The sequence below is a fragment of the Chrysemys picta genome, chromosome 18 (genome assembly GCF_011386835.1).
Source record: "Chrysemys picta bellii isolate R12L10 chromosome 18, ASM1138683v2, whole genome shotgun sequence".
Taxonomy (NCBI): Eukaryota; Metazoa; Chordata; order Testudines; family Emydidae; genus Chrysemys; species Chrysemys picta.
The window spans coordinates 22,676,895-22,701,021 of NC_088808.1; the positions used below are offsets into that span (position 1 = coordinate 22,676,895).

Here is a 24,127-nt window from a genome sequence, read left to right on the forward strand (position 1 = left end):
AGACTAGGGCTCCCAAGGGGAGGAAGTGAGGAACCTGGCAAAGCACTCCCATCCTCCTCCTCAGAACCTGTTGTGCTGCTGCCCTTTACCTTCCTTTCCTTCGCAGGGTTCGGTTACTGGTTGTTGGGAGCTCGCCTGTTGCATCTTGCCCCAGGGGAAGGCGGCTGGGATGCCGGGGGGAGCTCAGAGCTGTTCATCACACAGCCAGACCGCTGGCCACGTGTTTCCCTGCAGCTAGAGCAAGTGTTGTCTGACTCGGGGGCCCCTCCCCCAAAACAATGTGCTGCTGCTACTGAACATCTGGAGAGGGCAGGTCCTCCGGGTGGCTGCTGGCATTGGAGCAGGCTAGCAGGGAGGGGGGCGCGCCCCCACTGCAGGCTCAGAGCTGGGTCCACCTAGTCCCCGGAGCCCCGGCTGTGGTGCTGCAGCTGCCCCTGCGCTCTGCCTTGCCTTCTCCGCCCCCCTTCCTCCCCTCCCCTCCCCATCTCCCTCTCCCTCCCCTCCCGCTTTCCCCTCCCCCTCGCAGTTCTGCAGCAGTCGGGGCTGGAGCACACGCCGGCTTGGCAGGCTCTCGGGGCCGAGGATGCGTTCGGGCTTTTGTTCCCATTGCGCCAGGCACAGGGGCAGGTGAGTGGGGGGTGGGGGGTGGGGGGGGGGGCTAGCCGGGGCTGGGTCAGTCGCTCCCCTGTTGTGCAAGGGGAGCTGGGGGTGAGCCAAGCACCTGGGCCGCTGGATCAGTGCAGTTAAAGTGAAATAATGAACAAAGCATCCTGCAAAATGGAGCCAGGGGAAGGGCTGGAAACACCCCCTCTCCCCCCAGTCTCCGCTGCCCCCAGGCACCTGCGGGCGGAATTGCTTGGGAAGCCCATGAAATGCATCTCAGTCTCCCCTCCTGCTGCTGAGAGCCCAGCTCTGCGAGAAGGGATGTCCAGAGACCGCGGGTGGTGGGGTGTGGAAGGGGGAATAAGGTATTGGGGGGTGGGGGGAAGGCTGTGCTGTGAGAGAGGCAGGCTGCACTCAAGGGTGGGGAATGAAGGAGTGATGGAGTTGGTGGCAGGGAGCACAGTGGCCGGAGAGGTGCTGCAAAACACTTTCCCCTTTTCTTCTGTCAGCTCGAGTTCAGACTCCTGCCGAAGCTTCTCCCTCTTCCCCCGCGCCGCATCCTCTCCCCAGATGTTCAGCCAGCCGGGGTGTTAGTGTCAGCCGTCTCTGGTGCCTGTGTGTGAACTTGCTGGCAAGGCTGCTGCCGGGAGGAGGCTGTCGATTGAGCCGGATTTAAAGGGGAATTGTGCTGCAGACAATGCTCAGCAGCAGCATCTGGAGCAGCCCTGGGGACCCAGCTACACATTGCTACACACCCAGCCAGGCACAATGACAGCAGCTGCCTGGAGCGGCTGCAGGCAGCAGGCGGGAGCATGAAGTGAAGGGATCACTGCAGTGCTCAAGATGAACTCCACCTTGGTTGGTAACCAGAGTGGGCGGCCATTCTGCCTCCTGGCCATTAGCTACTTGGAGACGGTCAATTTTTGCCTCCTGGAAGTGATTATAATAGTCTTCCTCACCGTGCTGATCATTTCAGGCAATATTATAGTGATATTTGTCTTTCACTGTGCACCTTTACTGAACCACCACACCACCAGCTACTTCATCCAGACGATGGCATATGCTGACCTCCTGGTGGGTGTGAGCTGTCTGGTGCCTTCTTTGTCCTTACTCCACTATCCCATTGTTTTGAGAGAGTCCTTGGTCTGCCAGGTCTTTGGTTATGTGGTATCTGTGCTCAAAAGCGTCTCCATGGCCTCTCTGGCTTGCATTAGCATTGATAGATACATTGCCATCACCAAACCACTGACCTACAATAGTCTGGTCACCCCGTGGAGACTCCGCGTCTGCATCCTGATCATTTGGCTGTACTCCTGTGTAGTCTTCTTACCTGCCTTCTTTCACTGGGGAAAGCCTGGATATCATGGGGATGTGTTTCAGTGGTGCGCCGACTCCTGGTACACTGATCGCTATTTCACTCTCTTCATCGTGATGATGCTCTATGCCCCTGCTGCTTTCATCGTCTGCTTCACATACTTCAATATCTTCCGCATCTGCCAGCAGCACACCAAGGAAATCAATGAAAGGCGAGTGCGCTTCAGCTCCCAGGATGGGGAGGCTGGGGAGGCACAGCACTGCCCCGATAAGCGCTATGCCATGGTTCTCTTCCGCATCACCAGTGTCTTCTATATCCTCTGGTTGCCCTACATCATCTATTTTTTGCTGGAGAGCTATGCTGTCTATAGAAACCACACTGCATCCTTTTTGACCACTTGGCTTGCCATTAGCAACAGTTTCTGCAACTGTGTCATTTACAGTCTCTCCAACAGTGTTTTTCAGAAGGGGCTCAAGCGCCTCTCGGGAGTTGTTTGCGCCTCTTGCGCAAGACAGAGGGTAGTTAAGGACTCCTCAACCTCTAGGAGCAAAAGACCTTCCAATGGATGCCATGTCTAAGGAGCAGATCGCTGTGACTGGGAAATGCAGGCAGTCATGTAAATTGCAAAATAAGTTAAAAACAGTTTTAAGATGCCAGGTTAGCAAAAAGGTTTCTGAGAAATGCTGCTGACTCAAAAATCAGGAGCGTATATTATTGTTTTCACTTTAAAATTTCATCATGGTGTTGGGGTATATGGTGTGTGACCTCCATATTCATTTTAAGAATAAAGCTGTATCCTGACACTTTTTCTGGCATGACTGAATGTAGTGGGTGTGTGTGAGCTTCAGCAAAAATGGTGTGTGTTTTTTTTTTTTTTTTTTTACAGCTTTACGAGGCTGTTTCAAGATTTATGCTCACATAGAAATGATTTCTCTCAAGTGGAAGTGTTACAGTATAATGGTGTATTGCAGGGATTTTTTTTGTGTATTTCAAAGCATATTGACTCTGTGTGTTCTTACACTGCAATATAAGGGGCCAAATGGTTTGTCTTTCAGCTCTACCTAGACAGAGCTCTAGAATATAGTGAATAATGTGAACACTTTAACATTAACTTAAACTTGTAATGAGCCATGAACGCAGCAATGTGCTCAAAACAGTGAGACACTTTTGAAAACTGATCTGGTCTCTGTGCCCTGTTTTACCAGTAAAATTCTTGTATGTGATTGGAGTACAGTATTTATATTTTCCTTTTTGAACAACTTGGATCAGACCAAAGTTAGCAGTTTAATAAAACATTTTTTATAAGCTAAGAAAAAATAGTTGCTGTTTTATGCCATCAGAATTGTGGCAGTGATTTGAGGATGATGCCTAGTTGTGAAAATTATTCTCAAAACACTGGAGAAAAGCTACTTCTGTTTGGAAGTTACTCAAGAACAACTTAAAAAAAATCTGACATGTTTTTATCTAAATTCTTCTGATATTTTACATACTGGAACTTAAGGGGAAAAGGAAAGAAAATTGTTGTCTAACCAGCTAAGGGAGCTATGTTATAAATTTAACTACAGCATTTGAGTTATGGATAACTGAACACACAGCTAAATCAGGCATTTATCTTTAATCCCAGGAAGCCTAAAGAAGGTTCGAATATAGCAGGAGCTAATTCCTTTTGGCAAGCATCTGTCATAAACTGGTCAAACAAAGTACACTATCTGAGAAACAAAGTTTTCAGTGACAACTTTTTAGGGCTGGTTTAGAATGGAGGCTTTTTGTGTGCTGTAATGTCATCAGGAATGTACTGTGGCCCTCAACTAAATTCATTCTCTTTAAAAATGCCATTAACTCTTTATTGATTCATGGAGTGCTATTTTAGTAGCTAAAGTGTCTGCAAAGTATAAATTCTTAAAAGTAATGGATTATATTTTTCCATCTCAGTGTCCTCAATACAGGGATGTGTTGTTGTTTTTCCCTCCCTTCACATAATACATACCACAACCTATCTACAGCTCACTGTTGTCAGCATGCATCCAATCTCTGTGTGCAATAGGAGTGGGTTCTGGAGAATTCTTTGAGCTCTCCACGTGTGTAGGCATTGCAGTCAGTGTGTGCTCGCAGTGCACAGAGGGACTGAAGGAAACCTATGAGAAATGGGTTACAAGACTTCTAAGATCTGGAGAAGTCTCTCCAGCTCAAGGGAAAAATCACAGTTTGTGTTATAAAATATATTTAAATCAGATCTTGATTTTCTACCATAGTATGTCATTCATGATGAACACTTATAAAGATAACTTCCTCCTGTAGATCCTCCAAAATGTATGAACAAAGGCTGTTGGTAATCCTGATGCCTTTGTGGCCACTTTATTAATCATTATTTGTGTTATGGCGCACCTAGAAAGCAGGGCCCCTTTTGCTTGGCACTGTGCAATAATAAAACAAAGAGATCGTCCCTACCTCTAAAGAGCGTGATATCTAAATTTAAGGCTAAAGACAACAGGTGGATATGACTGACAGCAGTGGGGAGTTGAGGGTAACAGTGAGACAGTTATGAAAGATGTAAGCAAGGATTGCACCAGCTGGCTAATCATTCTCAAGTGTTTTGTAAGTATTATAGCATAGGTGGTTTTTAAGGAGAAATTTAAAGCTTTAAGTCACTAATATTTAGCATTTATGCTCAGTATTATTGAAATACCCCCTCATGCAAAACACCCCTGCTTTTCCATGGTTCTAAGCTGTAGTTAAAGTTTCAAGTGTTTGAGCAGTTATAATCTAAGCATTAAAATAGCATTTAACATCAAGATGATTTATGTCAGATTTATCCACTGGGTACTAAAATCCATCACAGTAAGGTTTTAGGCATAAATGGAGGTCTGAAGGCAAATATTGCTGCATCTTTCAGTTTGTGCACCAGGAAGAAGCAGTTGAATGTTACTTAGTGTACAGTATATTTGGGAATATGTGAATTTAGCAAAAGTGGGGAATCTAAATCCTGACATTAGTATTTAACTTGTGCTGGAGAAGATACCAGCTTTACCCAGCTGGCCCAGAGCTCTATTCAAAATATAACAGTTTACAGCTGCAGATATTTTTAAAACTTAACTTGGGAACAGCTGAACAAGTCAGCATTACTCTGATGGCTAGAAGGAAGGTAGTGCAGCTGTGACTTACAGCTGTGAGATTCACTTACAAAGTGTTTATTTAAAAACTAGGCTTTTGCTCTCTCTCAATTGCCATATTCAAATCCACCGTCAGTTTCATTTTTATCTCAAAATCTTCATCAGTTAAGTTGCTTTTCATGAGATACAGGAAGCAAAACCTGGGCTTCTAGGGAATTAAAAATCAGAACAAATAGTAGATGCATCCTAGTTTCATATGCAACATCTTTCACAGATGCTTCTGAAAGGTGAAGCCATCTCCTACTGCACGGTTAGCATTAAGCCGGTCTTGTCTCAGTTACATCTACTGTTTAAATTGTTTTTTAAATATCTTTCATATACTCCTTTCATGTGACACAATGGTAGATATGTATGTAGTTTAAAAGCTGCTGCACCAGATTCATATCACACATAACTATTGACTTCAGTGAAGTTACATAAGGGCTGAATCTGTCCCAGTGTGCTTGGGACCAAGTGAGGGAGAAATAATTTTACACTCTATTGCCTTGTTTTGTCAGTTCACTTAACTTTATTTGGTATGTAGTTGACATGAAGCACAGTGCTTGTTTTCAGGGACTGTCAGCGCTATTGAGGCTATGAACTGTTACAGAGCAGACTTTATAGTCAGATCGTTTTCATAGCTACATTTGAAAATTAGTCTTTGTGCTTGGCTAAACTTGTTTGAGTTCCCATAATACGTTAAAAAATAGTAAATACTGACTAGGATCATTGCACAAACAAATGTTGTGATGAAGGGAGCATAGATGTAAAAATTATTTGTATTTTTATGAAAATACTAAGTCTGCTATGAAACTTCCATGAGCTTAAGTGGTTAAATGAATTGACTTTAATTTCAAATTTGTATCCGGGACTATAAATTCTATTTTTTTATTAGGTTATCCAACTCCTTTTCAGATCCAGCTGGGTGAGGGTTTATAACTTGTTTAATTACTGGATGGAACTCACTTGGCATCTTTGAGTCCCAGGGGAAGGATTTTCACATGCATAGCTTTTCAGAAAGTGACATAATTTATGTAGCTCATCCAATATTCTCATACTGAAAAAGAAAACACTTACAAATGATTGGAAGTTGCGGTTGTGGTGTATTGCTATTTTAAAATAGTTTTGAAGGGAGAAAATGTGCAATTTGTTAATTTTCTAATTCAAATCCAGTGACAATTTTGTTAACATGGAGTTCCTTTCTAGGTGAGGTAAAAAGAGGATGATAGCTTTGTGCTATCAAATTCTGCATTTACATGTTGGTATTTCTTCACTCCCCGTTTTATAAGCTTAATTTACTAGTGCATGTTTTGTACTTTAGGGTCCTAATTGTTAGTAGAATTTCAGACTTATACCTTCCTTAGGTACTTGGCTTCCATTACTGTAGTATCTGAGCACCTCACAATCTTTAATATACTCACACCACCTTTGTGAGATAGGGAAATAATCCATTTTACAGATAGAGAATTGAGACCCAGAGAAAATAAATGACATACCTAATGTCAAACTGGAGGAGCAAAGAATTGAACCTGGGTCTCCCAACTCCCAGACCCTAACCATGGCATTATCATTTTTTCTTCTCCCTCCTGCTGCCCCCCGTTTTTTTTTTAAATAGGAGTTTCACAGGTAAGATGCTCATCTCCTCAGAAAATGACAAATACAAGTCCCCGACTAACATCCTTCCTCTGAGAACACCACCAACTCAATACCCAACATTGATAAGCAAATATCCCTTGCTGTATTTGCAGACAGCCACACTATCCTATACATTGAACTTCCACAAGTCAAGAAAAGCTGAAGTGCTTCAACCAAGCAGTACTCCACCATCAGAGTTTACAGTTTGAAGTCAGTGGGACTGGTGCTCCGAAGTTACTAAAGTACTTTTGAGAATCCAGCCCTCAGGAAACTGTTTGGGTTTGAGATTAGCTTTAAGTTTTCAGTTTTGAAAATTTTGGCCTGTGTCTCTAAAAGTTAATACTTTTGTTTAATGTATTGAAAGTCGGAATGAATTATTGTTAACCCCAAAGCCATTTTGTTTTGGAATTACAAAGACTTTGTCACCAAGAAGTTTAATAAAAACTTTTAGACCCTGATGCTGAAAACATGTATGCATGTGCATAGATGCATTGAAATCCATGGGGCTGTTTATGTGAGTAAAGTTATGTACCAGGTGAGGTGTTTGCAGGTTCAGAGCTTAATTTTCAATATTTTGTTTTTCACACTAAACAGTTTTGCAAAATTCAGTAAACTACACTACAGTAGTGGCCTTTAAAATAAAAAACAGCACTTATAATTTAGTTAAATATAAATTTTGATCTAAAATGGCAATAACACATTTTCAAATTAGTTTTACAAAACCTCAACCTGATTTAAATTTAAAAAAAAAATCAATCTGGCTTGATTTAAATAGCTAAACCCTGTGCCATATGAAAAATTATGAACCCCACTTCTGCTGAAGTGCAAGAGATTGTAAAGGCCATCACTGTTTCTAATATTAGAAACCGGGGGATGAGTAGGAATCTTCCCTTCTTAGGCAACTTTGTGAAACTAAGATCTTCTGCAAACTCTTTTCCCAGTAAACGACAGTTTAGAGGCAGAGCAATGTGCATACTAGAGAAGAGCAGAAACTCTACCTTTGTGTTTTCAGTATAGAATTAATGCCTGCTCCCACTGGCTCAGTATGCCTGTGGCTCCCAACCTGTACACTGCGCTACTTTTCCATACACATCAATGAACAGTGTGTCTCCAGAAATCCAGCAGGTCTCTAGGGAACAATCTTCACATGGTTGGATTTAGGTTCCAGGATCTACTGTTGCTCATAAATGACCTCAGACAAGCCAATCGTGTGTGCTACAGTCTGGTATTCACTTCAGAGATTCTCCAGTTCTTTGTATCAATGTTAAGTGATTTAAATGAGGTTTGACTGAGCACAGGTTATAGCTCCTCAGCCTTAGTTATAGCTGATCAGATCGCTGTATCATCAAGTTTCATAGGCTGCCTCCAACAAGAACAATACTTCGTCCTTTAGAGGAAAGTGAAAATCCCCCATAGTGCGCCTAACCAGTTGTGCAGTGCTGTACATAGAATCATGCGACTGGAAGGGATCTTGAGAGGTCATCTAGTCCAGTCCCCTGCACTCATGGCAGGACTAAGTATTATCTAGACCATCCCTGACAGGTGTTTGTCTACCCTGCTCTTAAAAATCTCTGTTGATGGAGATTCCACAACTTCTCTGAGCAATTTATTCCAGTGCTTAACCATCCTGATAATTAGGAAATTTTTCCTAATGTCCAACCTAAACCGCTGTTGCTGCAATTTAAGCCCATTGCTTCTTGTCCTATCCTCAGAGGTTAAGGAGAATAACTTTTCTCCCTCCTTCTTGTAACAACTTTTTATGTACTTGAAAACTGTTACCATGTCCCCTCCGCCGTCTCTTCTCCAGACTAAACAAACCCAATTTTTTTCAATCTTTCCTCATGTTTTTCTAGACCTTTAATGGTTTTTGTTGCTCTTCTCTGGACTTTGTCCAAGTTGTCCACATCTTTCCTGAAAAGTGGCATCCAGAAGTGGACACACTACTGCAGTTGAGGCGTAATCAGAGTAGAGTGGAAGAATTCTTGTGTCCTGCTTATAACACTCTTGCTAATACATCCCAGAATGGTGTTGTGTTGTGTGTGTGTGGTTTTTTTTTTTTTTTTTTTGTAACAGTGTAACACTGTTGACTTATATTTAGCTTGTGATCCACTCTGACCCCCAGATCCCTTTCCACAGTACTGCTTCCTAGGCAGTCCTTTCCCATTTTGTATGGGTGCAACTGATTGTCCCTTCCCAAGTGCAGTACTTTGCATTTGTCTTTATTGAATTTCTTCCTATTATCTTCTGACCATTTCTCCAGTTTTCCCAGATCATTTTGAATTTTAATCCTATCCTCCAAAGCACTTGCAACCCTTCCCAGCTTGATATCGTCGGTAAACTTTAAGTGTAGAGAGGGAGTGTTTCCTGACTCTTATATACTATCCTCCTATTGCATGAGATCCAGTTTCCCTTAGCTTAGCCTGCATAGGTACAAATATTCATGCTCACATAATCCCCTTTTTAAGCATGAGCTTCAATAACACCACAGATGCATAAATTATGGTGCCCCCGTGTTTGTGCTCTGTGTACTTGGTCTGTGCTAGCACTTCACAGTGACCATTTTAGAGAGACCTCCGTGTCAGCAGATGGGCAAATGTATGATGGTGCTGAAATTATGTTTGCATATTTTTGTGAGATGAAAGCTGTCTGAATTTAAAACCTATTGTATATACACATGTATGCAGAAAGATTTAAAGAAAGAAAGTAAAAGACATGACCAGCTATCAAAATAAATGTGTTACAATGATGTAATTACTGGAAAGGTATATTGTGCCAGAATGGATATAAAATACACAGTTACATCAGTGCCACGAAATAGTTCATTTGGAGTTGGAAGAATAACAGGGCAGTTCTTTCCACTGTAGAATTTGTCTTGTATACCATATGGTTATTCTTGTAAGCTTGGATCTACCCTTTTCATTTTGGATTTATGACATTACAAAGATGCCCATGCAGAAGCTGTGGGTGTCCTGCATGCATGCAGTTTGCAGACCCCAGTCAGCTCACTTCTGAACAAAATCCAGCCACAGTCAAATCTAAATAGTAAGCCAGTTCCTAGTCCACCCATCTGTACTCCACTCCCTAAATGCCATCCCTTCCCATGCAGTTTTGAACATCCTTCTCCTCTGTTAGTTTGCGCTTTGCCTATATGTGTGTTTTAGTGTCCAAACGCTTCCTCTGTAAAATTCTGAACTGTGAAACCCCTCTGGTGGCAGTGTTTGTGTGACTTGGAAAGATGGATTTGTAGTTACACTGGAAAGGGGCTCAGGAGATCTATGTTAATTTCCTGGCACCATTTGACCTGTCTGTGCCCCAATAAAAGGGGGGTAATTAATGATTGTGAAGTGTTCAGTTACTATGATCATTGGGGTAAAGAGAGGGTTATATAAGACCCTAGATAGATCTAGCACTTCTGTTCTCAGCTAATGTGTTATGTTTTCTGTGATGAGCAAACCTTTGTCAGCTAACTACATGGGAGGTAGCTTATACCAGTACTTGACTCATAGTGGTGATTTTTTTTCACCTCTACTCTGATTTCCTCATCTATATGATTTGAGGCCACCTCTCTTATAGAACGTAGCTTGTTCCTTTTGACTTGACAAATTCCCAGTTCAGTTTTGAATTCTTTTGCTATAAGGAAATCCATGCTTCGCCTCCCCCTCTCCCCCAACCTCTAGGGGACTTAGAGTCTGTATTTGTTGAGGGTGACGTATTACTTAATTTACATTTAAGTTGTGGTCCACATCTGCATTATTGTTTATTTAATGATAGTGGCAAATAGAAACATTTCTGCAGATGCGTATTCAAGGTGTCTGTTAATTTATCCATATACTCAATATTTAATCAAATATTAAACCTCTTGAGCTTTAAAATTGAATGAAAACATTAAAATTATAATCAGTTGTTTACTTGCAGCCAGATCTAACTTGGTGCCTCAGCCTGGGGCACTTTATTAATCTGTTTGCTAATTTAAGTGACTAAATATCTAGAGATCAATTTAGACCAGATGCTTTGTTAAAGTTTTCACTGTCTCGGTCTGAGAATTTGAAGAGCAATGTCAGGAATACTAAACAGGTGACAAACTCTGAGCAGGTCTAGGAAGCTGCAACAGGGATCTGTGACTTGCAAAGGGACATTGATAGGAAACTGTCTTGCACTGATCTGACCTATTAGCTTTATTCAATTTTCAATTTCTAGTATTCATGCTGGTCAACATTTAAAAAAAAAAAAAACTTTGATAGGTTTTGCTCTTTTAAATAACTTTTTGAAATTCCAAAGAGATGCATCTTGTTTTCATATTAAACTTAAAATCCTAGATTTTGATTCAACAAAGTATTTGAATATACTGATCATTAACTGTGTTTACGTATTGTACTGCATCTCATTCTTTCATTTTCATTAAGGTGCCTATTTGGTATGATGTGGCAGTGTGGTTCAGTAGTTAAAGTTGGGGAAGGGAATATGAACTCCTGGGTTCTTTCACTTCTGTTGTTTTTTTTTTTGTGTGAGATGAGGATAATAGTTCCAATTCAGAAGGAAATGGAGGCAATTAAATGAATATTTGATATACTTGGATGGAATGGGCTAGATAAGTGCATATACTGTAAAGCCCATGTAAAGATGAGATGAATATGTACAGATATATCCATACACATACTAGTTGTTCTTAAATATTGCAAGTTTCACACGATACAAAGAGAAAACATATGCTTAATCAAAATAAGTCTCTACTTTTACCAAAATGGAAAACAACATTTTTCTTTGGGGTTTTCAGCTTTTTAACGGATCCATGAAAATAAGTAATTAGATTAATGGAAGACCAAATCTTTAGTATGTTAGCAAGAATATAAAGAGATTCATCAGTGGAAGTATAAATAAACATTCTGCTAGAGTTGCTTTAGTATATAGTGCTAGTGATTTTTCTTTGTGAAATCTTTTGTTTGAATATAATGTAAGTCTTTGATCTTTAGCTGACTTTAAAATTGCTAATTTCATAAGGTGAAAGTACTACAATGTGAAAAATTAATAGATATTTTCATTGCATACTATTAAAAGTATTTTGTTAAAACACCTGTTACAATGTTTTCCATAGCAATTGTCAAGAAAAAAATTGTCTAATGCACAGGGAAAGAAAAAAATACATAGATTCATGTTCTGAGCAGGCTAGGCATCTAAGAAACATTTATTTTCCTGATCTTGCCCATTTGCTGGGATATGGTATTTCTTGAAGATAAAATGCTGCACCACTTAAGAATCTTAGGCAGGCTCACTGAAAGAAATGGCACAGTTGGTCCTTTCAGATAACAGGCAGCAGTGTTGTCTTCAGCCTCAATTTTGGTCTACCTGGAAAGATTTGCAAAATATATGTATATTGTCATTCCAGAATTCCATATTGCATTCTGCAAGTTGCTGGGCTGATAAGTTGCTCTTTATGTATTACATTTGAAATTCAGCTTCCATCTTAACTCTATGGGTAAACATCGAGTATTCATCCTTCTTATTCTTGGTGAATGCAGCAGGATGGAAAATAATTTGCAGTTTCTGATCTTGGGCTTCCCTCCAGGTCTTAATATCGGTGATGTGTTCTTTCTGCATGGGTTCAGAAATTTTAAAAATAACTTAAAACTGTTAAACCACAAGCGTGAATGACTTCTCATGTATGCCCATTCAGGTTGCTTTGCTGAGCAAAATACAGTAGATAAAGTATTATTTTAAAGGCCTCTTGGTTTACCTATCTCCTTCCTTCAGGATAGTAGTGGGCAAGGCAAACTTTAATATATTCTGTGGAGGATTGCCATCGGGTATCTGCTTCATGTGGAATTTCGTTTGGGTCCGAGTCCGGTTTCCAGTGGATGGGTGTTCACCTCACAAAAGCTGTCACAATTGGCACTCTTTTTTTTGAAGTGTCGAGCAAAACCAAGAATAGATTAAATGTGTTTGTAAAGCACCTTTTTTAGGTGCTGGAAAATATTTAACATACAAGGGAGGGAGAAAAAGAGAGCCCTGACGTGAAAAAAAAATAAAACCCAATGCAGTTTAGATACTGAGGGGAAAAACACAAAGGTGGATTTTGGGATCAGTCCAATCCCTGTGTTTGAGACTTTTCTAAGGTGCAGTGTTTTGATTGTGATGCAGTGTAAAGGTATTGGGCCATGTCTACACGATCACTTAATGTTGGTAAAACTTATTCCACCGAGGGGTGTGAAAAAAAACACCATCCTGAGCGACATAAGTTTCGTCAGCATAAGTGGTGGTGTGCACAGCGCTATGTTGGCGGGAGAGCTGCCACCACTCGTTAAGGTGGTTTTATGATGTCGACGGGAGAGCTCTCGCCCATCGGCATAGAGCGCCAACATGAGTGATCTTACAGTGGCGCACCTGCAAGCTCGTTAGTGTAGACATAGCCTTAGTTTCAGCCCTGGCTCTTTCATTCTTAATCTGTCCCTGGATTTGTCCCATTTTGTGTGCCGAAACGGTCTCTAAGGAGACAGCTGAAGATCTGTTGTCATGATTCTAAAAATATAGATATATATTTTTGGGCCAAGTTGAAACTACTTAAAAAAAAAAATACTAAGAGTACTTTAACCTATTATTTCAGTCAGGATTTCTGTAGCTGACTTTTCAACTAGGGTTAATAATTGGAAATCTTAAGATTTTAGGCAAAGCTACAAATATTACTGGTTTTAAAATAGTACAAATATTTTCAAATATTAAATGGGAATAGAATAAACTGAAGCATGTAAAATACTTGATCCTAATTCCTTATGTATTTCCAAAAGTGAATTTTGTTATCTGCTACTCAGAAACAAATGTACCTTTCACTTTGAGATGCTCTGTGCTGCAGCAATGTAAAGCATCTCTTAGCCCAGGGGTTCTCAAACTGGGGGTCAGGACCCCTCAGGGGGTCGCGAAGTTATTACATGGGGGGTTGCGAGCTGTCAGCTTCCACCCCAAACCCCGCTTTGCCTCTAGCATTTATAATGGTGTTATTAATTAAAAACACTTTTAAATATATTTAAGGGGGGGTCGCACTCAGAGGCTTGCTTTGTGAAAGGGGTCACCAGTGCAAAAGTTTGAGAATCACTGTCTTAACCTGTTAACTTTTCTTATCAGTGCATGTATGCTGTGTTTTTTTGTTTTTTTAGGAAAGAAACATAACACAAAAGGAAACCAAAGCACCAATATAAAGTGTGGAGCTGTAGTAGGACATGTAATTTTAAGTATGTTGATAAGGTTCTTAGAAAATTCTCAGAACACTTGGAGAATACATTACCAACATTTTCCTTCCTGAGAAAACTGCCGAAATTTCAATCATTGTTCCACTGGGTTACATTTTTGTTTGCTGTTTACTTTGGATTAATGTATTCTTGATACATATTACAATTTAAAGGGCTATTGAAGCATTTCAAACTACTGATATGGCAACCTAGGATTGTCTGTTCTCTAAATATACAGATCATGTATTAACAATATGAAATAACCTTACTGTTTGCCTGAAACCTAACTTGTATAATACTGTTCTTTGAAGAGATGCTAGGTTTGGTGCAAAATATAATCACACGTGCAAGGTAGTTTTAAAGGCGGTATCGTGACAAGGTATTCCGTCTCTTCCAAAAGGACATTCAGAACTCAATAGCCTGTTTGTCAATCAGAGATGTTTTAGCCAGAAGTTGCATGGGATGATTTTACAGGAAGGTTTTTTGCTTCAGAATTTCTTGATCCCTTTAACAGAGCCTTGTTAAGAGTGTAGTTTTTATTCTTAAATGCACTTGCACACTTTATTTCAAAGGTCTGAATAGCTCATAAAATAAATTTAAAAAATAAATTATACTTCACATGGTTTCACTTTTGTCTCGGGTGACTTTGTATGTGACTCTGTGCTGGTATGTGTGTTTCTCTTCTCTTGCCTGGTGAGAATTTTTCCTCCTGTCTTTAATGCCTTACAGAGAGACTAGTTTGTGTGTACTTGACCAAGGCAAGAAAACCTTGACCAAGCAATTTGTGTTTATACTTTATCCACTCGTGATGTATGACATTTTTGCCAAACTCCTCTTTATAATTTTCCTGTGGGAAACTTGAGCCCTAAAAGGAAATGAACACTGCAAAAGGGCTGGCTACCACAAGGGATTCACTTTTATTTTTAGAATTGTACTACTATATTGCCATATTTGGGTGGAAAATATGCAATATCACTGAATTATTGTATCAAATTGCAGCTGTCCACCCATTCTTAGTCTCAATCAACTTACAGTAAGTAGTCAGTGAAATGTGTGAAAAAATTTGTTCTGCAAATGTGTTTAGCAAATGCTAGTACCAAATAACCCTTGTATGCTGTGTCTGAACATAATATTTCTCATTAGCAAATATTAACTATAAAAGCTGAGATTTATGCTAGTCACTAAGATCTCAGCAACAGGTGTAATTTTTCTTACTAAAAATGTAGGGTTTAGTCCAAGACAAATCTAGGAAATATGCTTACCATCAAAGACAATGAAAAGTTAGAATTTAACGTATAGAAAAGAATCTTGGGAGCGTCACTGAATTTGGACACTACAGGATAAATCTGGCAGTAGTTTAACAGGGCATCCTGCTAACAATGAATAACTATTTTATATTAGCACAGAATTGTTTAGTATGCTGGCATGTGTTTAAAATGTGTAGGTCTGTCCAAAATAACTTACCTTACCAGTGGCACATAATACAGTAGTATTGAAGTCACTAGTCTGCCAGTGTTTCTGCTAGTAACCCTCTTTCACTCATTTTAAAAGGTTGAAACTTGGCATGAAAGTGGCTTCTTCCTTACATGTTACATGTGCATTGTAACGACCTGCCACGTGTTCAGTGCAGAGTCTGAATAGCATATAAAAATGCTATTGCTTGCTCTGGATCTTTGCTTTACACCCTCACACTTCCATAGTAATCTTTTTCATGAATTGTGTTACAAAATCTTTGTAAAAGCAGTTGCACCTGTGTGGGAATTAATAGTGTAAGGTCTGGATTTGTTATGATGGCAATGAGACCCAAGGGAATCCATATATATGGTCATATAGAATTCTTGTTTAAGAAAAATTAACTTCTTGTAATTCATAGCAACTGGTAAGTAGCCAGAAGTTCTTAGCCTGACTTTGGACAATCACTTCCAGAGGTAAACTCAGGCTCTGATGGACTTAATAGTTTTGACACAGAAATAAAAAGGAATTTCTAATGTAAATAGCACCTAACCTTTTTTTTATATGTAAATATGAATGGAACTTAAGAGAACGAATGAAAAACAAGATAACCTATCACGAACATTAGGTTACCACAAAATTCTGGGATGTTTTTGCACTTGCTCGCTGCATTTAAATTATAGCTGAGGTTAATATTGTAGAACACCTTTTTCTATTAAAGATGTTTTGATAAACTGTTTGCATAACATATAAAAATGTAATTTGAAAATATTCTCAATATTCTGTCCCTCCCCAACACTTTTTTGGGACAAATCCCATATGTGAAATGACACTATTTCTAATGCTGCATCCTTTTCCACTGAGCGATTGTGTTTAATTAAATGTAAAATACAAACGAGGTGAACAGAAGATGGGATACCCAGAATGTGCAACATACAAAATATTCAACAATATACTAAAATTATCTTTTTAATATTCACTCTAAGTTTAAGTAAATTATTTTGGATATGTGCCATATATTGAATTGTTACACTTACTGCTTTGAAACAAATTTTATTTTACCTTTAGTTTAAATGTTTTTCACAAGAAAAACAGGCTATGAAAACTTTCCATGAGGTGCAAAGTTGGATATATGGAGATCTATATTACCAGAAATTTCCAGATTTTACAAACCCAGAAAGTTGTCTGAGCTTTATTATATTGAAAATCATTCGAGGTCTTTCCCTTTATCACTTTATAAATGAAACCTGAAGTATTCCAAGACATCATGAAATGATGGGACAGTTGTTGTTCACAATCTTTGGACCAAAGCGTTACAAATTTGAGAGAAGAGGTGCTTGTTGGTCCTTAAGGTACATGAAGTTCTCTCAGAGCTGATGTAGGAGTCTCTTGATAGGAATAAGTGTACTGTTCTGGGCAGGCATATAAGAACTTCATGTTTTGCCTGATTTAAACAAAAATATCTAACCTTTGCAAATGGTTACAATATGAGAGGCGCTTTCTCCTGACACTTCCAGTTTATCCTGTGTATTCACTTTGCCCGTCATGCCTTTTTGGGGGTAGTATTGTAGATCGTGGCAGAATTCAGTATATTTGTTGCCACATTTATTTGAGCAGGGATCTATGCGCTGTCAAGTTGCTCACTTGCTAATATCTCTGATACTTCTGTGCTAATAAAACAGTTCTGTGCGCTGCTGACACCTCTTGCACCCTTTTACCTAAGCTCTGACTACCTGTATTGTTTGTGTGTTGACTGTTTGTCCTACCTCCTTGACTGTTTGTCTTGCCCAGTCATAAGTGGTGCTCTCAGGATCAGACCTTTTCCAAAAAGCAGTTCCCAGGACAAAAATAATTTAAATAAAAATTTTCACCAGGTAGCAGAAAGAGCAGCCAATGATGTGCAAGTAGGCTGCAGACTCCTCTAGCATTTTAATACTAGCCATAGAGACAGCTTTTTATTAAACTCTAAGAAAAATAATCTTAAACATAGTATCTGGAATTACAGATATAAAAAGTACATTTTAAAATGTGCAAATATTAATGTAGATTACATGTCTCATTATTTTAATTACCCTATTCTTACCTCATTTGGCATTTATGAGCTTTTTGTGCTTTAGCCCCTGAAGTGTGTTGCTTTGGTAAAGCTTTCAGATTATTTTAGCAAGTTGAATCCCTGGTGTAAGATAATTTACAAGTGAATGAGCTTTCAGGGTCTGAAACAAAGTTAAAAGCCAAACAAAAACAAAAAAAGCGCTCTGTAGTTTGCATTCTTGTAGTCTGAAAACTGTCATGTATACGTTTTTTTACTAGCAACTGAAAAATGTTTGCATTGTTTGGGTCTCATCAGTCTGTTAAAAGGAATGCGTTGTCATTTTTAAAGCCTATATGCTTCTGGATGCTATTTATTGTTTATTTTGTACCTACCTTTGTTTCTCCTTCAACCTTCTTGTGATGTCAAAAGTTGTTCTTGGTTTTTTGTTTTGTTTTGTTGTTTGTTTGTTTTTTTTTAATTGGGTTTTTTTTTCCTCCAAATCTGCCTCATAAAGTTCTCCAGGGATGGATATTTTTCCAAATAAGTTGGAGGCCTAGGGGGCCACCAGAGGGCTGTGTGCACATTCTGATGAAGTTTATTTTTAATGTGACTCTTAATGACTGCCTTGCCTAAAAAAAAAAAAAAAAATTTGTTATGTCTTTCAAATGCCTTTGGAGCAGTCCTGAGAGAACCTCAAAATGTTTAGAGTTTAGAGAAGTCTCCAGAATTTTGGTGCTTGTCTGGACATAGCACTTCCATGACACCCAAAGATCCCCTTTTCCCTTAAAGGGCCTTTTGCAGCTTTCCCTCCCACCTTTGTACCTGTAATTGCCTTCTTGGAGTGGTGCACAGTGGCTCCCTGGGTTCTGGGCTTGGCTGCAGGCTTCTTTCAAGTCCTACTGGCCACCTTCTCCCTGACTTTCTCTACCCTTGTAAGGGGTGCCCATTTCATCCTTTGGCATCACCTTCCTTCTCCTTGCATTAATTCTCTGCCTCTCTCCCCTTATGTTCCTTAAGTCCTGTGTCAAGGTTGGGAGGGATAAATTGGGCCTACTGAACTCTGCAAGAAGATCAGAAACATGGGGAGAAAGACCACTTGTCAGTGTCCTGCGTTCTCTGCGTGGCAGCCTGAAGTCCTGCATTGTAGCAAAAGTGTTTCAGGTTGCACCTTCCTCAATCTCTGGAACACTGGTCAGGACTGTAACTGCACAAAGATGGCTGTGCAAATGCAGGACATGCCCAACCCGATAAACATTTTTGGCAGATATGCTATGTTTGGGGGGAAACGTGGCACAAGGGTGTAAGCCATTTATGTACAGTCCAGTTAATGCTGAAGCCAGCGTGTTATATTTATCTGCAATAGATAATTTTGTATTTACTAGCTTGAAAACTGGTTTTCATTGTTTATTTCAGTTTTTTTTAAACTGACAAATCATCTGTACTTGTGGTATTTCACTATCCGTTCAGGGGGAAAAAATTCTAAAAAACTGTTTAAAAAAGAGACTGATTTGTTCCAGCTTCCAAACTTTCCTCCTTGTTAGTCAGTGCAATGAGCTGTTATGGGAATTCTAATCTTTACAATACTTGCTCCAGTTCTCATGGCAGTTTTCCACTCTATTACTTTCTTTTTCTTCCTGTCATTCTTAGCTTTCTATTTTTTCAATCCCGGTTTGTGAAGGGTGTGTACTCAGAAGGGCTTCCTTCAGTTCCCAGTCCCCTGAAAGCATGAGAAATTGCCCAGTGAGCCAATTCTCACAGCAAGGTATAAAAATAGTAGTAAAGGAAAGGTTATACAATGCTAGAGTTGCAACAGTTTGTACTAATGGTTAGTTTTCAAAGCTGTGTTTTGAAAAACATTTTTAAAGCTTTATCACTTCCGTATATTTTTCTCTCCCAAATCTGTTCTAGCAGCAGGAATCCGCTTTAGTGATACTTGAAGAATTGCACCAAAACATAAGGAGCTGAGGGATGAAGTCACGCAAAGCCAGGGAGAGACCTACTCCAATCCCACTTTTTTTGACGGGTAGAAATGATTGCCTGAAAGATGTATTTATGATCATTTCTAAATAGATGCCTTTGCAATTATGATTTAATATGTGGCTTAAATGGGAGATTTGTTCCTTTTGAATTCAGCCTTACTTTCACTACCCACTGCTCTGTCTCTGCAACAGGACAAGGTACTTAATACTTGGTACTTAGGACCTCTGTGACCTCTTTCATACCAGAATAGATCATTTTTTAATGTAATTTCTTTTTTTCCCTTAAAAAGCAGGCCACTCTATTATATCTCAGTGATGCAAACAGGTAAGCACATGAGTCAAGTCAATGGGATTACTTGCATTAATAAAGTTACTCATGTGCTTAAATGTTTGCATGATTGGGTCCTTAAACAATACATTTCTCTGGTTACCTCATCTACTAATTAAAGGCAATAAATACCCTCCTTAGTTGCCTTCATTAACTTAAAAAGCTTATTCGTATGCTAAAATTCTTTAGTGTTGCATTATGATTGCTTCTATTTTCCTAATGATGTGCTAGACTTTTTAAACACATTAAATTGTTACAGAACTGCAGCGATGTATGGTACACAGATCATTTGCAAGACAATCCAATAACTTGATACTACTAATAATTTAATTGCCTTTATAATGAAATGGTTGTGACAAGCCACAGAGAAGAGTGTTATAATAATAAATAATAATTAATGGAGATATCCCATCTCCTAGAACTGGAAGGGACCTTGACAAGTCATCGAGTCCAGCCCCCTGCCTTCACTAGCAGGACCAAGTACTGATTTTGCCCCAGATCCCCACGTGGCCCCCTCAAGGATTGAACTCACAACCCTGGGTTTAGCAGGCCAACGCTCAAACCACTGAGCTATGCCTCCCCTCCCTGTTCAACTTGGATTAAAATTACAAGCGAGGATTAAATATGGAATGAGAATTTTGGTCCCCATTTGTTATCAAGGGTTTTTTCCTGAGCAAAAGATCAAGTGAAAGTATACATTAATGTATTCTAGGCAGGGCTGGCCGCACGGCCTAATGTAGAAGCGTTGTCACTTTTGTAGAGTGCTTGAGATTTCACATGTTTAGAAGAGCCTCCTGTTGTTGGGGTTTTTTTTGTTTGTTTTTTTTCTCTCTAGCAAACAAAGGTGATTTATTTTAAACATATCCTGTTTGGAAACAAGCTCTCTTCCCTTGTGGTTCCACACTACATCTTGCCCTCATGCTGCAGCCTTTTACGTGTAGCAAACTTCCATAACTTAGATGTAAAGGGGACATAATCTTTTAATTGCTCCTCAGTCATTGACACAGTAGCACCTGATGAAGGGAGCAGGTGATGCTTTCAGTAGTATAGACAGCCTAATGAATTCAGATGGTCATTCTTTTCAGATGGTCATCTACCAGTGAGGAAATCTGATCTCATTAGCCGCCTAGGAAGGCCCTTGTTCCAGTACTGAAATGAGACCATTTATATAGTCAAATGGAAATCAACCAAGCATAAGAACATATGTTTATTCTCATGCATTTTGGTGGTGATACTCGTCATGGTATTCAGCTAAATAAATGCTAGGACATGACTACCCCCAACAGGTGCTAAGATACCATGTGATGAGAGCCCATATAAAAACCTGGGTATGGAGAATGTGCTCTCCTCTGGAGGAGACTTACATATGGCACCATTAGCCTAACCCCTTGCCTCTGATTGCAATTCAGACTCTTACTGTGACATTTTTAGCACACTTGTTTCTATTTTGGAGAGGGTATCTACAGGCTTATGACATGCTAATTATCATGTGAGACTGAATGAACCTGTTGGTCCTTTTGTCTATATCTGGGGTTCTCAAACTGCGGGTCATGAGGTTATTACATGGGGAGCTGTCAGCCTCCACCCCAAACCCTGCTTTGCCTCCAGCATTTATAATGAGGTTAAATATATTTTAAAAGTGTTTAATTGATAAGGGGGGTTGCACTCAGAGGCTTGCTATGTGAAAGGTGTCACCAGTACAAAAGTTTGAGAACCACTGGTCTATAGCTAACGTCCTTTAACAATTGCACTGCTGATCTTTACTACTATGTGCTGCACTGAGCTCAGTGGACTTCATGACATCCTTCTTTTTTCAATGGGATTACAGAGCAATAAAGTAGTATACAAGAATGAGGGTGAACAAATTTGACTACTTATGTAAGCTGTTGTATTTTAAATAAATGGTACATATTTAAAAGATGTTGATCCTTTATCTGATTGAATTAATAATATCAGCAAGAGAAACTCACAAAATACAGCATATCTACTCAGAAAGAGACAAGCTGGGCAGAATTAGCAATCTTCCTACTTTTAAACCAAAGTTCAGATTGAACAAAGATTTTGGAATTCCCTTTAGGAAACAATCACAAATCAGTGAGAGAGTCACAAGTACAGATTCAGAAGAGGGAATAAAACTGCTGTTTGCTTATTATGCAATGTAAAGCATTTTGAAGCGAGCTCAAGTGAGATTCTCATCGTCTAATAGCAGTGTAGGTTCACATGGCTCTGCTGAGAGAAAGCATTCAGCTTCTGGGTACTACTACTGTTTACAGGTTTCAGAGGGGTAGCCATGTTAGTCTGTATCAATTAAAAACAATGAGGAGTCTTTGTGGCACCTTAGACTTGTATTTGGGCAAAAGCTTTCGTGGGATATAACCCACTTCACATCTGATGAAGTTGGTTATATCCCATGAAAGCTTATGCCCAAATACATTTGTTAGTCGCTAAGGTGCCACAAGGACTTCTCGTTGTTTTTACTGTTTAGTCCATCCACAAAGCACTAGCTAATTGGCCTTCCAAGTCATATTGGTGTCTATTGCATGGCTTCTCCCCCACTTCCTGATGATTTGCTGGCGCACCGACAGTCTCTCAGGCAGATTTTTTTATTAATTTTTTTGGTCCAAACTTAAAACAGCTCCTCAGCTCACCCTTTACATTTTAGGCTCTGACTGCTTCCTGCAGCCTCCAACCTCTGACTCACTGGGCCTCCTGCCTCCCATCCCCTCAGGTGCCCTCTTTTGAAGCCTAATCTGGGTCAGTTAATGGGATGCAGGTGCACTGGCCCCGGTTCCTCTTACAAGGCAAGTGTCACCCTGTGACACTGATATCAGCAAGTTCAACAGCCCTTCCTGACCCCATTGTACTACCTGGCCCTTCTTTCCCTACCCCAAGAGCCTTTAATGCTATTCTTGGTGCAAACACAGATCTTGGAAAGAGCCTCTGCCACCTCCATCTTCTCGATCTCAGACACCTCCTTTTCCAGGGTGGTTTTGTTCTCAAGTAGGATCAGTTCCTTTCTCAGACTGGATTTCTTCACTTCCAGCTACTCCTGCTGTTTGTAGCCTCGCTCTATCTCCTTCTGCACACAGTGTTCTAAAGGTGGTTGCACCAGAGCCATATACGCACAGTACTGCCACCTCCCTGAGCCATGATGTGATGCCTCTTGTATGCAGCCAGTAGAGTATGGCTTTTCTTTTTTGTGAAGTCATGTCCTGCTCAGGCTTGGATCCCATTTCCTGTCTATTTTCACCCTTATTGTGTCTTGGCATTTGGGGGGGGAGGGGAGTGAAAAATGACTTCTCCAGTCTAAACTGGGGGTGAATTTTAGTGTGGCAGACTACAATGACCAAAGATGGTTTGACTGGCACCCTCAGTTTACCTAAGAGGAAGTAGAATTTGTGTAGTGGCAGTTGGGTTCCGTACAGATTGAAAGGATAGATTTTTTTTTTTTGGTCTACTGACTCACTACCACATCCTGTAGCACTTGATGGTATTTTCTTTGGCAATCTCCTAGCTAAGTGCTGACCATGCCCAGACCTGCTTAGGTTACCAGATTGTGACCTGAGGTGGTTGGGCTGCAGGCTGTCTACCCTAGTCTGTATTGAGTGAAGTGCACAGCATACACTGATGGTCTATCAGCCATTCATTCCAGCACATTGTAATTTATGCTGATTTTTAAACTGCATCCCTTTTAACATACAGATTTTTCTCTCATGTTCTTGTTTTAACAGGAGTCTCCCCAGGACAGCGCAATCACTCGGGACATCAATCGCACGTTCCCAGCTCATGATTACTTTAAGGATACCGGGGGAGATGGCCAGGACTCCTTGTACAAAATATGCAAGGTATTTTATAACCTCGTGTGTGGTGTTCTTGGTCAACATACAGTTTTTATGTTTACAACAGTTATGTTGGATTTCAATTGGTCATGTTTCCCCTTTGCTTATTTTTTCTGTAAGCTCAGTTGAATTGAAAAGTTGCCAGAGTGCAAAGGTTGTTTTGGCCCATACAAAATAACTTCAGTTTAATCCAGTTCCTAGTGGACTGGGGTCCACAACACTACAACCACCCTCATATGCTGCTGGTATTAGCATCCTTGATGGCCATCTCAGCAGTGAGGCCAGGACTGAACGGGGACAGAAACTTAAAACCCAGGGCATGTTGGATGGGTCATGTGGGGAAAGCATATGTCACACACACAGTCTCACTCCTCTCTCTCTCTCTCTCTCTCTCTCTAATTATGCAGGAGTGAACCTAGTGCAGATCTTGTTGTATTGTCCTCTTCAAAGGAGAGGTCTCCATGTCTGATTTAGATCCGCCCCTGTGAATCATGTTGTCATTGAAAACAATGTTGATAGGGAATTACGCAAGTAGAAATAAATGGCAATTTCTTCATTGGTTCAACTTTCTACAAATT

General features: G+C 40.0%; 2 protein-coding genes across 3 annotated transcripts in view; both read left to right on the plus strand.

Annotated features, from left to right (window-relative positions):
• RABGAP1 (RAB GTPase activating protein 1) overlaps positions 1-24,127 on the plus strand; it is a 114,213-nt gene that overhangs the window by 56,497 nt on the left and 33,589 nt on the right. For both annotated transcript variants that reach the window (XM_005299411.5, XM_065572576.1), the window contains one exon: positions 23,442-23,555. In XM_005299411.5, coding sequence (XP_005299468.1) covers positions 23,442-23,555 — 114 coding nt within the window. The remainder of the gene's footprint in view (positions 1-23,441; positions 23,556-24,127) is intronic.
• GPR21 (G protein-coupled receptor 21) lies at positions 283-2,629 on the plus strand. Its single transcript, XM_005299410.4, has 2 exons — positions 283-627; positions 1,113-2,629. The coding sequence occupies exon 2, from the start codon at positions 1,447-1,449 to the stop codon at positions 2,494-2,496; it is 1,050 nt and encodes a 349-aa protein (XP_005299467.2). The 5' UTR covers positions 283-627; positions 1,113-1,446; the 3' UTR covers positions 2,497-2,629.